This window comes from Lonchura striata, chromosome 3, assembly GCF_050655825.1.
Source record: "Lonchura striata isolate lonStrDom1 chromosome 3, ASM5065582v1, whole genome shotgun sequence".
NCBI classification, from domain to species: Eukaryota; Metazoa; Chordata; class Aves; order Passeriformes; family Estrildidae; genus Lonchura; species Lonchura striata.
Window position 1 is genome coordinate 21,914,729 of NC_140705.1, and position 13,915 is coordinate 21,928,643.

General features: G+C 32.4%; 1 protein-coding gene across 3 annotated transcripts in view; it reads right to left on the reverse strand.

The window, feature by feature from the left end:
• Positions 1 to 13,915, reverse strand: part of CSMD1 (CUB and Sushi multiple domains 1) — a 1,051,612-nt gene that overhangs the window by 121,493 nt on the left and 916,204 nt on the right. For all 3 annotated transcript variants that reach the window (XM_031504428.3, XM_021551131.3, XM_085576363.1), the window contains 3 exons: positions 10,276 to 10,345; positions 8,592 to 8,708; positions 4,491 to 4,700 (listed from right to left, as the gene is read on the reverse strand). In XM_031504428.3, the coding sequence (XP_031360288.2) occupies positions 4,491 to 4,700; positions 8,592 to 8,708; positions 10,276 to 10,345 (397 nt within the window). The remainder of the gene's footprint in view (positions 1 to 4,490; positions 4,701 to 8,591; positions 8,709 to 10,275; positions 10,346 to 13,915) is intronic.

Genomic DNA, 13,915 nt, shown 5'->3' on the forward strand with positions numbered 1-13,915 from the left:
CCATCTCTATTTTTAGATTGGTATCTACAAAAAAAGTATTTACCTAGCAAATAAGTCTGCTACCTCAGTGCCCATACATATTGTATTCTGGTTAGCAGAAAAGGCAATTATTTTCACTTAAAAAAAATCTGTCTTTGAATTGAACTGAATTTAGTACAATAAAGTAAAAATCCTGAATTTAATCTTAAAATCCTTTTAATGTAATTTAAATACAACAGATCAGATTTGAATTAAGCTATGCAAGCTTGTGGGCATTTCTAATATGTAACACATTCACTAATATGCAACACATTCATTCATACAACTAGAACGATTTGGCAAATATGACTGTAACTCTGTGTTCTTTTTGCCCACTCCTCTTTTTTAAGGGTAAATTAAATTAATTTCATTATTAGAAAAGTAATGGGTTTTTTTTTGTTTATAAAACATTTTTTTCCCAATTATAGTATATTAGGACATCCTAAAATGAGATCAATTAGAAGTAGTCTGAAAAAAGCAGCTGGTTAAATGTATAAAGATGTTAGGAGCTCAGGTCCATTTGCTTTGCTTTGCAAATTCATTTCTAGAAATGACAAAAGTAGACAATTTAACTGTGTGAGCATCAATTGGAATAAAAAGAAATTCTCAGCTTTCCATATAACAGTACTCGTTTTGCTCATAAGAAGATTTTCAATGTGACACCTCTACCAAGCTCTCATATTTTATTTCCCTCCCACATTTATCTACCAGGAATAGCAATTAGGGAAGACATTGCATATTAAATTAAGTTGTGACAAAGAATATTCTGACTTGGTATCCAGCAAGCCAAACTGTAATGGTATCTGTGGAGTAATGCTGCATCTTCTCAACAAGAGTTTTATTTCAGAACCATGAGATTTCACTGCAATGGGCCAATGCTTTTGAAACTGTGTAACAAAGGTATACTCAGAAGGGTGACAGCCAGGCAACAAAACAATGCTAAATTCCATCATCTAAACAAATCAGGCTAAGACTCCTATGGCATTTGATTTATTGAAAGGAAAACAACACTTTTAAGAGGGAAGAAAGGAAAAGGAAAAGAATAACATTGGAGTAATGAATAATTATTTGCAGCAATTTCTAAGAGGAAGAGAAAATAACTGAGAAATAAAATACTAAAAAGAATAGGAAAATCCAGATAATCCATCAAAAAAGATAACTAAGTATCAAAAGCAACAGATATGGAACAGGAAAAAAAAAGTCAGTTATGAAAACCATCATATACTTTGTATGATAAAGCAGACAATAAAATTGCTCATTTGTAAACCACTGGCATTTTCTTTCAGAGGGCAAGAGAAGAACAGAGAATACACTGACTGTATTCTCTGTTGAGTGTACAACTGAGTGTACAATTTCCTATATTTTCTAAATGATGCTGAGCAAGTTATTTTAGCTCAATATAAAGTTATAATATATGATGATCACAGAAATGCTAGATATTTTCAGTAGAAATAGCTAGTGTAATCTGTGATCTCAAAGGCAACAGAGTTTCTGCTTTGTGAAGAAAAATAAACACATGCAAGACAATTCAGTTTTAAAGAAGAAAAGTTCCATATCTGTTTGCACAATGAAGAAAATGAAGAATATGGAAAACAAACCACAAGTAAATTATAAATTCAATATAGTGAGCTTAGCTGGTAGATCCTAATCACTTAAAAATTTAACACAACTGTGTTACTGACTTTCCACATTAGAAAAAAATCACTCCAATGAATCATAAATACTTTTTAGAAGGATTAATTTTTTCCAGCACTTGACTTTTTATTGAAGTGGATTATGTTGTCAGGTTTTTTTAAATGTTTTAAACCCATAAATTTTTTAACATACACATACACACACACACACACACACACACACACACACACACACACACTAAAATACTGTCTCTATAGGTAAGAAGTAATACATAAAATGAACTGCATGAGTTATCTTGACAAAAGAAATTGCTTTGCTTCTCACTCATGGGAAGTATAAAACTGGATGAATGTGTATGCATTTGGTAATGCAAATAGCTACATATCTACTATATAATTACACTATTTGTGAAATGAGATAAATACTAGTTATATTTTTAATTTGAAATTAGAATGACACAAATATTACAGTTTTACTCTTTCTTGGTTATGTTTTTTTGTTCTACTATTATAACTATGAGACTAATAAGTTACCTATGAAAATACATCAAATTAGTACTTTTGTTGAGAATTTAATAATTTTTCTGGATTTTTTCTGTAAGTACTTGGAAAATACTAGCATAAGTTTCTGATTTCCAATGAATAATATTTTTTGACATTTTCTTTTATTTTGGGAACACTACTAACACAGTTTTCATCACTTTTCTAAATATTTTATTATAAGGCCCATGTAATGCAAAAATGTAATATTTCATAATACCTTGCTCTGGCTTTAAGTGAATTGTTTTTCCAATGTTTACATAATAAGACAAAATTTTACACTGTCATTGAGGAACTCATAATGCTAGGTTTGTTGACGGCTAACAAGTAGCAAGTGGGAGAAGTAGAAAGCATGCAACTTATCTAAAAAGCAAGTGATTTTAACAAGAGTTGATTAGAATGAACCAAAAAATAGCAGTTCCTATTGTATCATGTCCTCTTCACCTTCCCATTTACTTCAGAGTAGATCAAACAATTCTACTGGACTAAGTAAGAAAGGGAAGAATAGAAGAAAAGAGTAATAAAACTATGCACTTTTGCACAAGCTGCAACACTGCCTCTGGAAGAACATGTTATACAGTCTACAAACAACGTATTCTTTAACTACAAGTTTCAGGGCAGAAAATGCTGTTAGTAAGGAAGAGCTTGTTATGGCAAGGGAAAACACACTAAATAGAACCAGAACAAAGAGTACTGGAGAAAATATAGAAAATATACCACATGGCGTTATATTTTACTGTCATTTCTATAACTTGAAAATCACAATTTTTTTGACTGCTCAGAAGAAAACTAAGATTAGGTGAATGTGATGTGAAAATATTCTATACTTGTAAGACTGTGACAGAAAAAAATTCTACAGATGGCAGAGAATCATGATTTCTTTGTGGGCATGCTTTATGAACACCAGTCTAATTCAGGTGTTCAGAATCTTCCTCACTGTCCATTGACTCCACAGATATGATCTAACTATAAATGTGTATATGTGTGTGTATGCAAATAAATGCTATACTGGACCTGGAAATTACAGAATTTGCTGTCTTTTGTGAAGACATACGGTGATGTGTCTGATTTGTGGACAAAAGAATACTGATAACACAGGAATGTTCTGGCTTTTGCTGAACATTGTTTGCTGAACAACATCAAGGCCATCTCTGTTTCCCACTATGCTCTGCCAGTAAATAAATTGGGAATATCCAATAGGGTGGGTGAGGACACAACCAGGCAGATGACCTGAACTAATAAGAGATCATCCATACCACATAAAATGATGTTCAGCAACGAAAGAGAAAAGTGGGAGACTAGAGACATTAGCCATCTTTGGCTGGGCATCGGTCTGCCTGTGGGAGGTAGTGAGTGGTTGCCTTTGCATCACTTTTAATTTTTTTCCTCTTTTCTTCACCTTATCCTTCACCTGTTAAACAATGTTTTTTATCTTTTCCCCAATATTTCTTGCTTTTAGTATTCCTTTCCTCTTCCTCCATCCCACTGGGGTAGGTAGGAAGTGAGCGAGTGGTAGTCTGGTGTTTAACTGCCCACACATAGTGTTAACCCCCAACACATAATTAAGTTATCCAAATTAAGATCCTAGAATAAGGTGGCATGAACTCCCTCACAGATATCTGAAAAACAATCAATTCCATTGTGCTAAACTGTTTAGCTCCTGTAATAGTGCTCAACTGTTGACAGTAAGATGATTTTAACAGTTCAAAAATGGTGATTTATTGTCATTAGTGGGGAAACAAACAAGCAAACAAACAATGAAGATGAAGAAAAAAGCCAAAGTCAATGACCACAAAATGTTCACATTTTCAAATACTGATTATATGTGTTTGAAAATGGATAGAGAATGTATTATCTGGTGGTTTTTTTTTTTTCATTTCCTGATAGTTTTCACAGGATTCTAGACTGCAAATACTAACATAGGAAATTATAAAACTTTTCATCCAAATATTTAAAGCAAATTTTACTATTACATTAATCATAGGAAGATTATGGAAATGGGAAAACAAGACAGTAAATATTAGAAGTATGAATTGGTACATGGAATGGAAAGGGTTATCAGCTATTTGACATTTGGCAAATAACATCACCTTCTCAGGCTTTTGCATCAATAGAACAAAGATTTCAACTCAACACAATTTCAATTTTAAAAATTCCAATCTATTTATTAAACAATCTACAGATTTTAAAATGCTATATAATATATACCAAACATATCTTCTAAAATAATATTAAAAACAATTGAAATTTTACTTTTTGTTTCTAATCCTAAGGATCATTGTGCTAGCTCATACTTACCTTGGTATGTCATCTTAAATCCTTGCCTGTTTTCTGAGTGATCACTATAAAAATGGACAAGTGTTTCATGAGTAGTACTTAGCAAGGGTGAGGGGAGTTCCATTCCACTAAACTGGCCAATCATAGAACTGGTGTGCTGAGGCCCATTCTGAATTTCAAGAAAATCATGATTTGCTTCAGTGGAGAAATTCAGAAACTGGATGTGTGCACCTGTAGCATTGAGAAAGGAAGAAAAAATTTTAACTCATGTTGCTTAATAGTAAAGTCATGTTGCTTAATAGTAAAGCATGTACATGATAATAGTTATTACAGGCACTATGTATTTTAGTCACTATTCAAAGTGGGATGCTTGAATTAAAGAAATAGCTGATAAGTATTACAAGAGTTGGAGTTTCTAATTTTTTTGGTTACCCATAAATATCATAACGACACATGAAGGGAAAAATGAATGTCAGCCATAAAGTCACAAAGTCAATACTTTGTCAATACAGAGATTTTTCATATTCCTAAGCCAATCAACACAAAGACTCAAGGGAGGGGCAAATCACAAATCCTGCTGTGCCACGGCATGGCTGGGGCTCTGCCATGCCAGGTGCATCTCTGTAGCTCAGCCAAGGCCTCTCCCAGAGGCTCAGGATCAGCTAGGTTACATACAGAGCAAACTTCCTGAGGCAGAAGTTCATCTACCTAGTTCCAGCTATCTACTCTACCTTGTTCTTCCTGCCCTGAGTCACCTATATTTGTTTCCTTTTCCCTCTAGCTTGGGCCAGTGTGTCTTTGGAGCCATTTTACCCCATATGCAGCCTTAAAAGATGCACTGAACTCCTGACTAGTGACAGGGCCTTGAGACAATTTACCAGAAACCCTCTCCAGGAATCAGGCACTTGAATAAGGTTTTTCAGTATTCAAAACATGCAGAACAGTCAGGAGTATGAGCATAATCTCATGGGAAGAGCTGTTCTGAAGTTCTGGTATTACTTCCTGCGGACTAAGGACCTGGAATCCAGTCTTAAACCATGTATGTATCACATCAAAACAGAAATGAGGGATGAATCACTGGTTTGGAAGCCTAGGATCAAGTAACTTGCAACTGCACTTTATAGGCCTAACTTTGCTCTGGTAGACTGTGAAGAACCAGCTATAATAGAATAAACCAGAATTTCTGAATGAGCCAACAAAGCAGTGTGAAATAGTCAATTCCTTAACTCTGCTTGACATTCTTACTTAGCAGTAGAGACATATTCTTCATTCCAGGAGACAATATTATAGATTAATTACCAGAGTAACAGATTACCAGGGTAATTTACTCAGTCTTGTTTACAGCTGATTTCTTCACCTCTGCAGTTTAAGATTGAATCAATAGTATAAAAAAGATTTTTTTTCTGTGAGACAAATTAAATAAGCTACCAAATAAACTGGCTTTTATGGAACACTTGTAAAAATATGGGATATTTAATTCTTCTCTGACCTATGCAAAGTGGGAAGTATGAAAACAAGTATTTCAGCTGCTGTATAACAACATTTTATCCAGTGAGGCTATCAATAGAGAGGTACACACCAAATGTATCAGAGTCATAATATCAGCCATCTCTGTATGATGTTTGATATGGCCAGTCTGACTTGAATGAAGTCACTAATTTTACAATGCCCTCAAGATTTGAGATGAGATAGGGCACCAAGCAGCCTGGAAACATCTTGACTTCAGTATCAGTGGCTAGTGATTCCCAACAGACTGGATATTTATCATAGAAATGATAAAAAATTGAGCAGCCACTTAATGTTATATCTAAATTGAGAAAGTGACAAGCAGATAATCAAATTTGGCATATTTATATACGGCCCAAACATTGTTTAGGTATTTTAATAAAAGTAATCTACTGTTATGAATTATTCTCTGATGAGCGACAAAGTACCTTTACTCATAAATCATTTAAATTTAATTTCTGAGAAGAAATTTCTATGTCTTGTTGTAAATATTCAGTATAGAAAGGCTTTGCATTATAAAAGTAAAAAAAGTAGGTTTAAAGGTAATTAAAAAAAAATAGACTACCTAAAATAGTTTCAAACATGCTAATTTCAATTAGAGAACAGGTTGTATATGTCCCTCAAGCCTTAAGTCCAATTTATAAATGTCAATTTGATATATCAGAGAAGAATTTTTCTACACTAAACAATTTCTTACATAAAATTACATGGAATAAAACTGATAGCTACAGAAAATAAGTCATTATCTGGTCAAACTATATATATATTACTTCCAGCTTGAATCTCAACAGCACTTCCTTTCTCACTTGAATGTACTCTAAATAATGAAAACTCCAAGCTGAGGTAATTGTTTTCATAAATGTTAATTAATTAACAGCTACATGAGATCATTTTAAAATCACATCAACTTACTTGAAAATATATATTCTCTATTTTAAAATATTTGGACTTTAGTAGTATCTTCTTTTACATGACTGATATATTTTCATGTAATGAAGAGAGCACTATATTTTGGGACACATTTAGCTCCCACAAGTTTATTGTTAGACCTTGTTTAAGCAGACAGCTGTTTTGATACAATACAATATATGTAAACAAACAGCTTTTCAGTAGACAAGCATATATTTCTAATTAAAATAATATCCAAGTAGAAGTACTTTGTGAAAGATTACAGCAAATACAATTTTTAAATCTGATATAAAGATATTATATCTGGATTATTTAACAAATACTTGGGGAAAAATATCACTGTTGGAATTTGGTGGTAAAAAACGTCCTTTGTAGTATTTTTGAAGGAAATGATAGCTCAGTGCTATGATCACCCTGTATGTGTTAAACCCCTTACTAAACAAAGCTCTTATCTTTTCTATTTAGAAAATTACCACCACCAGAGACTTTCAGAGAAGTGAGAAAAGTAATAACAGGATACAAGATGTTCTTGTACAATTAATTAATGAAACATTTTCTGCATGGAAAAGCCTAAAAGGAAAAGACCAACTCTGAGACATATGAAGGACTATTTTTCAAAGGCAGTATTATAATAACCTAATTAGGATGACATTGCTTATCATTTATATTTCCTGCAAATGTAGCTGGAGAATGTCCATACCACAGACAAACTTCCGGCTGTGGTTCTCCTACATCTATAAAGATATCTAAGGCTACTAAGGGTATCCATAGTGATGATGGATGAGTTTTATCAGGTGCTCATTGATTCTAAGCAGCAAAGCATCAGCAAAGTATTTCTTTTACAGATTAACTTTGTAAAGTACTATGAAAGTAGCACATCTCACTAGAGAAATCCCTCTTATGAATGCAAATGGAGAATATGGAAAATAAACTAATTTCCTCAAATAAGTAATAAGTTTTTAAAATTATTTTTAAATTAGTAACAAGCTTGTAAAATTATTTTTCTTATTAAGCATTGGCATTGAATTGACAGTATGGGACATGGAGTTTCACAACAAGAAAACTTATTCCTCTTTCAGTTCTGATAATGATAGAAGACTGTGTTTTGTACATTAAATTACAGATTCCGTATTATCTATTATTACCTTTTCAACATAGTTACGACTTATTTGTGAAGACTTTTTTTTATGACAGTAGTTTTAATGTAAACCTTGAAAGATTCTAAGTTTGCAATTTAGGATTTGGATTACAGTTTGAGAATGCTTTTAACCAAATTTTTAGTTCTAGAAGTGAGGTTTTATCTATTTTTATAAAACATAAAATACTGTTTAAAAAGCCACTTGGAGAACAAAAGACCATTATTTAATTTAGAAGTCTTTTTTTTTTTTTTTCTGATATATCTTCATTCCACAGATCTCATTTGCTTTGAAATCAGTTTCTGAGACAGGCTGAGTTAATAACAAGTTTCTCTAGCAAAGACACATTTTTAAATTGCCAACCATTTTCATTTCAAATGTAGAAAATAATTATGTAAGGGTTCACAATACATTCACTGGATAAATACCACTTCATATTGGAACTAAGATATTTGTAATAATATATTATATATATGTGTATATATATAATATATATATGTGTATATATATAATATATATATTTAAATCTGATTATTACAAATAACTACTCTTCCAATCAAAGTTTACTTACCATATCCAATAGGCAATAGAATTTTCCATGTACAATCTAAGTTACTAGGGTAATTTCCAGGAAAACCTGGGCTCAGGATAACACCAGCCATGTTTGTCAGTGTTCCACCACATTTAGCTATTTAAAACAAAAAGAAAATCACAGTATCTTTTATTAGTATTATTTCTTAGTATTTGACATATGCTTAATTAAAATTGGATTTTCCATTTTGTTCCAATGACCCCGAAGTAGTGAAATTTATCATAGTCAAAACTCTCCTCATGAAGGAGAAAAAAAATGGATGCAATTTAGAACAAAATCTTTATTTAAGGTGATATATTCACTGTAATCAAACTACAAATGTGTACTTGCACATATAGACCGGGCAACCCATTGTCTCAGCTTGGCAATTACTGTTAAAAAGGTCTGGGGCTATGCTGAGATATGTTTCACAATCATAGAAACAAATCTGGAATTAAACTGAATTATGATCCCAAATCATGATACAGCAACATATCCATTACTCAATATAACTGAAAATACACTTGAATTTAAAAACAAACAAGCAAATAACGCCCCCCCCCACATACACAGTTTTTGCATTAATTTAGAAAGAAGATAGGCTTGCTGCATAAAAAAAATAATTCTTTGTTTTCTACTGGTATTCTTCTATTTACCAAATTTGTATGTTTGGAAATTGAAAACCCATTTTCATAATTTAAGATGATATAAAGTTAATCCATAAATATGTGAGGCAACCTGCAAAAAAGTGGCTGAGTTTACACATACACTAGGACAGTAATACAAAGTAAGAATAGCTTCAAGAAATCAAATTAGAATATTGCAATTTAAATCTATTATTTCAAGAATCTTAACTTTAAAGCCTGTGAGTCTTCATGCCAGGCATTACATTGACACATGATCTGATAACACAAGTGTGATACTGTGATACTGTGATACTGTGATACTGTCTGTTGTAATAATTGTACTGATTTTGGCTTTCATTCTATAAAAATCAATATTTTAAGTGTTAGAGGTGAGAGAAGAGGGAGGGTTATGTTTTAAGGGTTTCTTTGTTTTCTTAAGAATATTTTTGCTCCCAGGATAGCACAATTTCATAATTCAAGGAGCTCAATGTTTTCAAGAAGGAACTATATTTAGTATGCAAGATGAAATATAAGGTTACCATGAAAAGAAAAGAAACAACAAAAGAGCCCAAAGCCTAAAATAAATAATTTTTTATTTGAATAAATTTTCCTTTTCTAAAACTGATTGGAAGGATATTCACTGCTTCCATAGAAATCAAAATTGACTCCTTCTGTAGAACTTGACAATACAAAGTAATGTATGGGCTCAACTTGACAAGGAATCTTTAAAATTATTTCCCATTAGTGTTGTTCAGTATCATCCCAATATTCTGAATTTCTCTTAGATGTGAAACTAATATGAATAGCTTTTGCTGATTGAATATTAAAATTAAAATGGTTTCCTCCTTTGCCCACTCTCACAATATTTTCTTAAATAGCATTTGATTTTTTTTAAAATAGCATTTTAAAAAATTGGGTTTTTTCCATATTTCATAGATACAAATGGAAACACAAACAACTTTTGAATGAAGCAGAATTAAGGTCAGGAACAATGGGCATGACAAGGTCAGGAGTTTCTTGTGACTGATGGTCAGAAAACTGAAAACATATTTCCATACCAATGCAGAGAGGAGACGGATAGTTCCAGCGTCGAACTGTTCCTGGCATACAAGAAATATGAGAACGGCCCTGTTTGGGAAGGGCAAAACATCAGATTACAGATACTCATTTATGGGACTTTTCTGAAAGACAGAGCTACAAAGGACCTCCTGGATGATCTAATCAGTGTATGTTCTTATTTTAGCCAACTACATAAAAATTTCTTGAATGAAACTCTATTTTCAAATAGTTCAGGTTTTATGTTCTTATTTTTCTGCTGGACAGACACAGAGAGGAATTTGTTCCTCATCTACTTGCTACCGATGTTCAATGTGGACCATGCCAAGCCTGCCATCAACAAACAGCAGCCGGCCTTTACCTCTCACATGGCCTCACAACATGACCCACTGCATTCCTGCAACATCTTGACATCTTGACACACAGCTGTAGAAATAAAAGTGCCTCTTTATATAGCTGTCATGTTTTATTTAGTCCATCTATTTTTAAGAAAAATCACAAGAACCAAGCGGACTTGAGGTGGCAGGAAGGAAATCAAGACATATCTGTAACTTGCACAGCCTAATCCCCACACACCTCAGGGTGACTGCCTAGGACCAAAATGCTCCCATCTTTGTTTTCCCTAGCAGCAGTTCAAACTGGGAACTTAACAGTAGCACAAAAAGTCTTCTTTTTAGTCAATTCTGTCCTTTGAGATACTCAGATTATGCATTCTGCTGCTGAAATGCTAAAGCTGAATAAACTAGCAGGAGTGAGAACAACTGATACAAAGACTGAGACATGGGACTGAGAACAAGGTTCAGTTTCTGTTTTGATAATTTGGATACACAAACTCGTGCTAGTCACTTAACATCCCTAGTTTATTTTTACCAGGTGTATTATGAGTCTAAATTTAGTAAGACAGTGCATCTAATCAATATAATATGAAGATTTATATAAATATTATTTGTCCATAGCAATCATAATCTCATAATAATAATAAGAAGAATGAACAGGTAAACTGCAGTAAAAGAAAATCCATTTGATGACATTTCTTCCACACCATTTAGAATGTTTGCACTCTACCTTGAAAAGAAATCACATAGAACTGCATGAAATAAAACTCCTTTAATTAATCATTTAGTTAAGTATATTTAGGCAATCATGTTCTGAAAGCCAAACTGAAATACATCCAGGAAATTACTTGAAAGGAAAAAAGGATCGGTTTTCACTAAAGTAATGAAAAATAAATTAGTCTTTTTCTTCTAAAAACACTCTAAACTGATAATGCAATAATTTTTTTTTTCTTAAAAGCTACATTTTAAAGGAAAAAATATGCACGCACTTACTGTGTCATCTTAGTTACTTGCAAAATGGATGAGGTTTTGAATAATTTATTTAATGCAATATTCCCTGTTTTACTCCCTCTTTCTAGTCTTCCAAAATTGCATTGTTTTATTTTATTCTCATTTTCTAGTTTTCTGTGATTGCATGTCTCTGATGTGAGTCAAGGGGGAAGCCGTAATTTAACTACCATAGTCAGGAAAAACATAAAATAGCCTATAAAAGATATTTTGAAAACCAAAATTAAATGATTCATCTAGCTTCAAGCCTCTTTCCAACAAGAGTACACTCTGATTCCAGTCTTTTAAAGTTTCCTCCTGTGGGGAGACACTTAATCCTACAGCTGGTAATTACCTTTCTTATGCATCTCCAGGTAGTAGTTTGAGCTCTATGACTTTTCTGGTAAGTCTCAATTATAAACTAATCCACAGCTGATTGTTATTGCTAGCTGTGAATATGTTCTCTAAAGATTGAGGATAAATTCACAGCTAAAAAGAAAAAAAAATATATTATGAGAAGTTATGCTGGTCTGTATTTGCTCAATAGAAAACATACTGTGCCTCATAGAACACAATTTTCATTATTATTTCTTTTTAATTTGGATCCTATTTTACTTGTCCTGTCTAACATGTTATATATATAGATATGTATGCACCAGAGTCCATACAGTATAGGAATTCTCATCAATATTTTGGAAAGATTCAAACTATTTCCTATTGAATATGGATATTCAGGATCTTTGTTGTACACTTTGAACAAGCTCATGAAACTAGTTTTTACATATGTCAGCTTCACAGCTAGTATTAAATTTTTAGATGTATTGAAAAAGGTTTACAGTTGGAATATATATAGTTAAGGAACAATATGCTATGAAATTTTAAGAAAATATTTAATAATAGAATCGCTGTAAGTATATAGAAAAAAGTCCACTTAATCGTATGAAAGGGCTACAGGTAAGACCTGCATATAAACAAAAAATATGGGTTTGTTATAGTGATATACATAGTGCATTGAAATGTAGCTTTAATACAGATGAGAGATTTTTTGTGTGCAGCTCTCTTCTTCACAAACATATCATTACGTTATACTAATACTGTATTTATGAACTCGCATTCTGATTGTTTTGTAAAAGTAGATCCAAAACATCAAGCCAGGGTACACATTGTTAGCAATGTGTACCTTCAAAAAGTTTCCTGTACTTATTCCAACCACTTCTGAAGTATTCATATTCTACAGTTATCACTCCACATCAATATTGCACCAGTACTATTTTAAGTATGGACAGAATATTTGATGATGCTGTATCTTGAGCGTGTATCCATTTTTAATCCATGTAATTAAAAACAGGATAATTATGCCCCTTTTTGCAATATGCAAGATTTAGATATTTCTAATAGATGAAAAAATAGGGATAGAAGAGTCTGCACAGTGATGGGCAGTACACACAGAGGTCACCCCACTAAACCTAAGCTGTTTAAAGTTTGATACCTGTGTTAACCTTTTGATATCACTGATGAAGGACGATATTTTAAGAGTAGAGTTCCTGTTCTAACATGAAATCTTAGTATGAATCAGTCTTTGGAGCAGTATGGCTGATTATCTCTAGTGTCACAATGAAAATCTAAACAGCTGATTGAGATAAGATAGCTGTTTTTTATATTAAATTAATTGTGTTATATGTTATTCCATCTCCATAGGAATCCATTAGTATAGGCTTAATTTTTTCACTTTTTTCCTATCAAATCACTGCTATAAGCTTAGCCATAAATCATAAATCAGGTCTAAATGTATTTCAGTCATAACAGCTCAGAAGCAGTGACCTGTATCACAGCAACGAGGCACTAAAAAAGTACCTCTTGGCAATTATATGAACAGCAATTATACAACAGCCCTACCAGCAGATCTTGATCCTTTTACCATAAAGTGGAACTGAATAAAAAAATATATATAAAGAAGTACATGTAACTTTTCTAGAAATGTTAGAAATAGGAATCTTTCTCCAAAAAAAATTTAAAAAAGCAAAAAAGTTATTACTTTTTTTTTTTTTTAATCCAACAACTCTTAAAATACAATTATATTTATTGTTGGGTAACCAAGTTTATTGCAGGCTGACTTCCAGATAGATTCTGCATTGAAATAGACTGTCCTAAGTCTATAGATGAAGAATGCTAAATTTAGCTCAATGAATACAAAAAAGCCCTAAAAGAATACATAGGCTACATCTGTACTAGTGGAAGTGTGTGGGATTGAGTGCAAATACACAGTGCTTTATATACCTACCTCCTTAACTTTTTTCTTCAAAATTAATCTCCAAAAAAA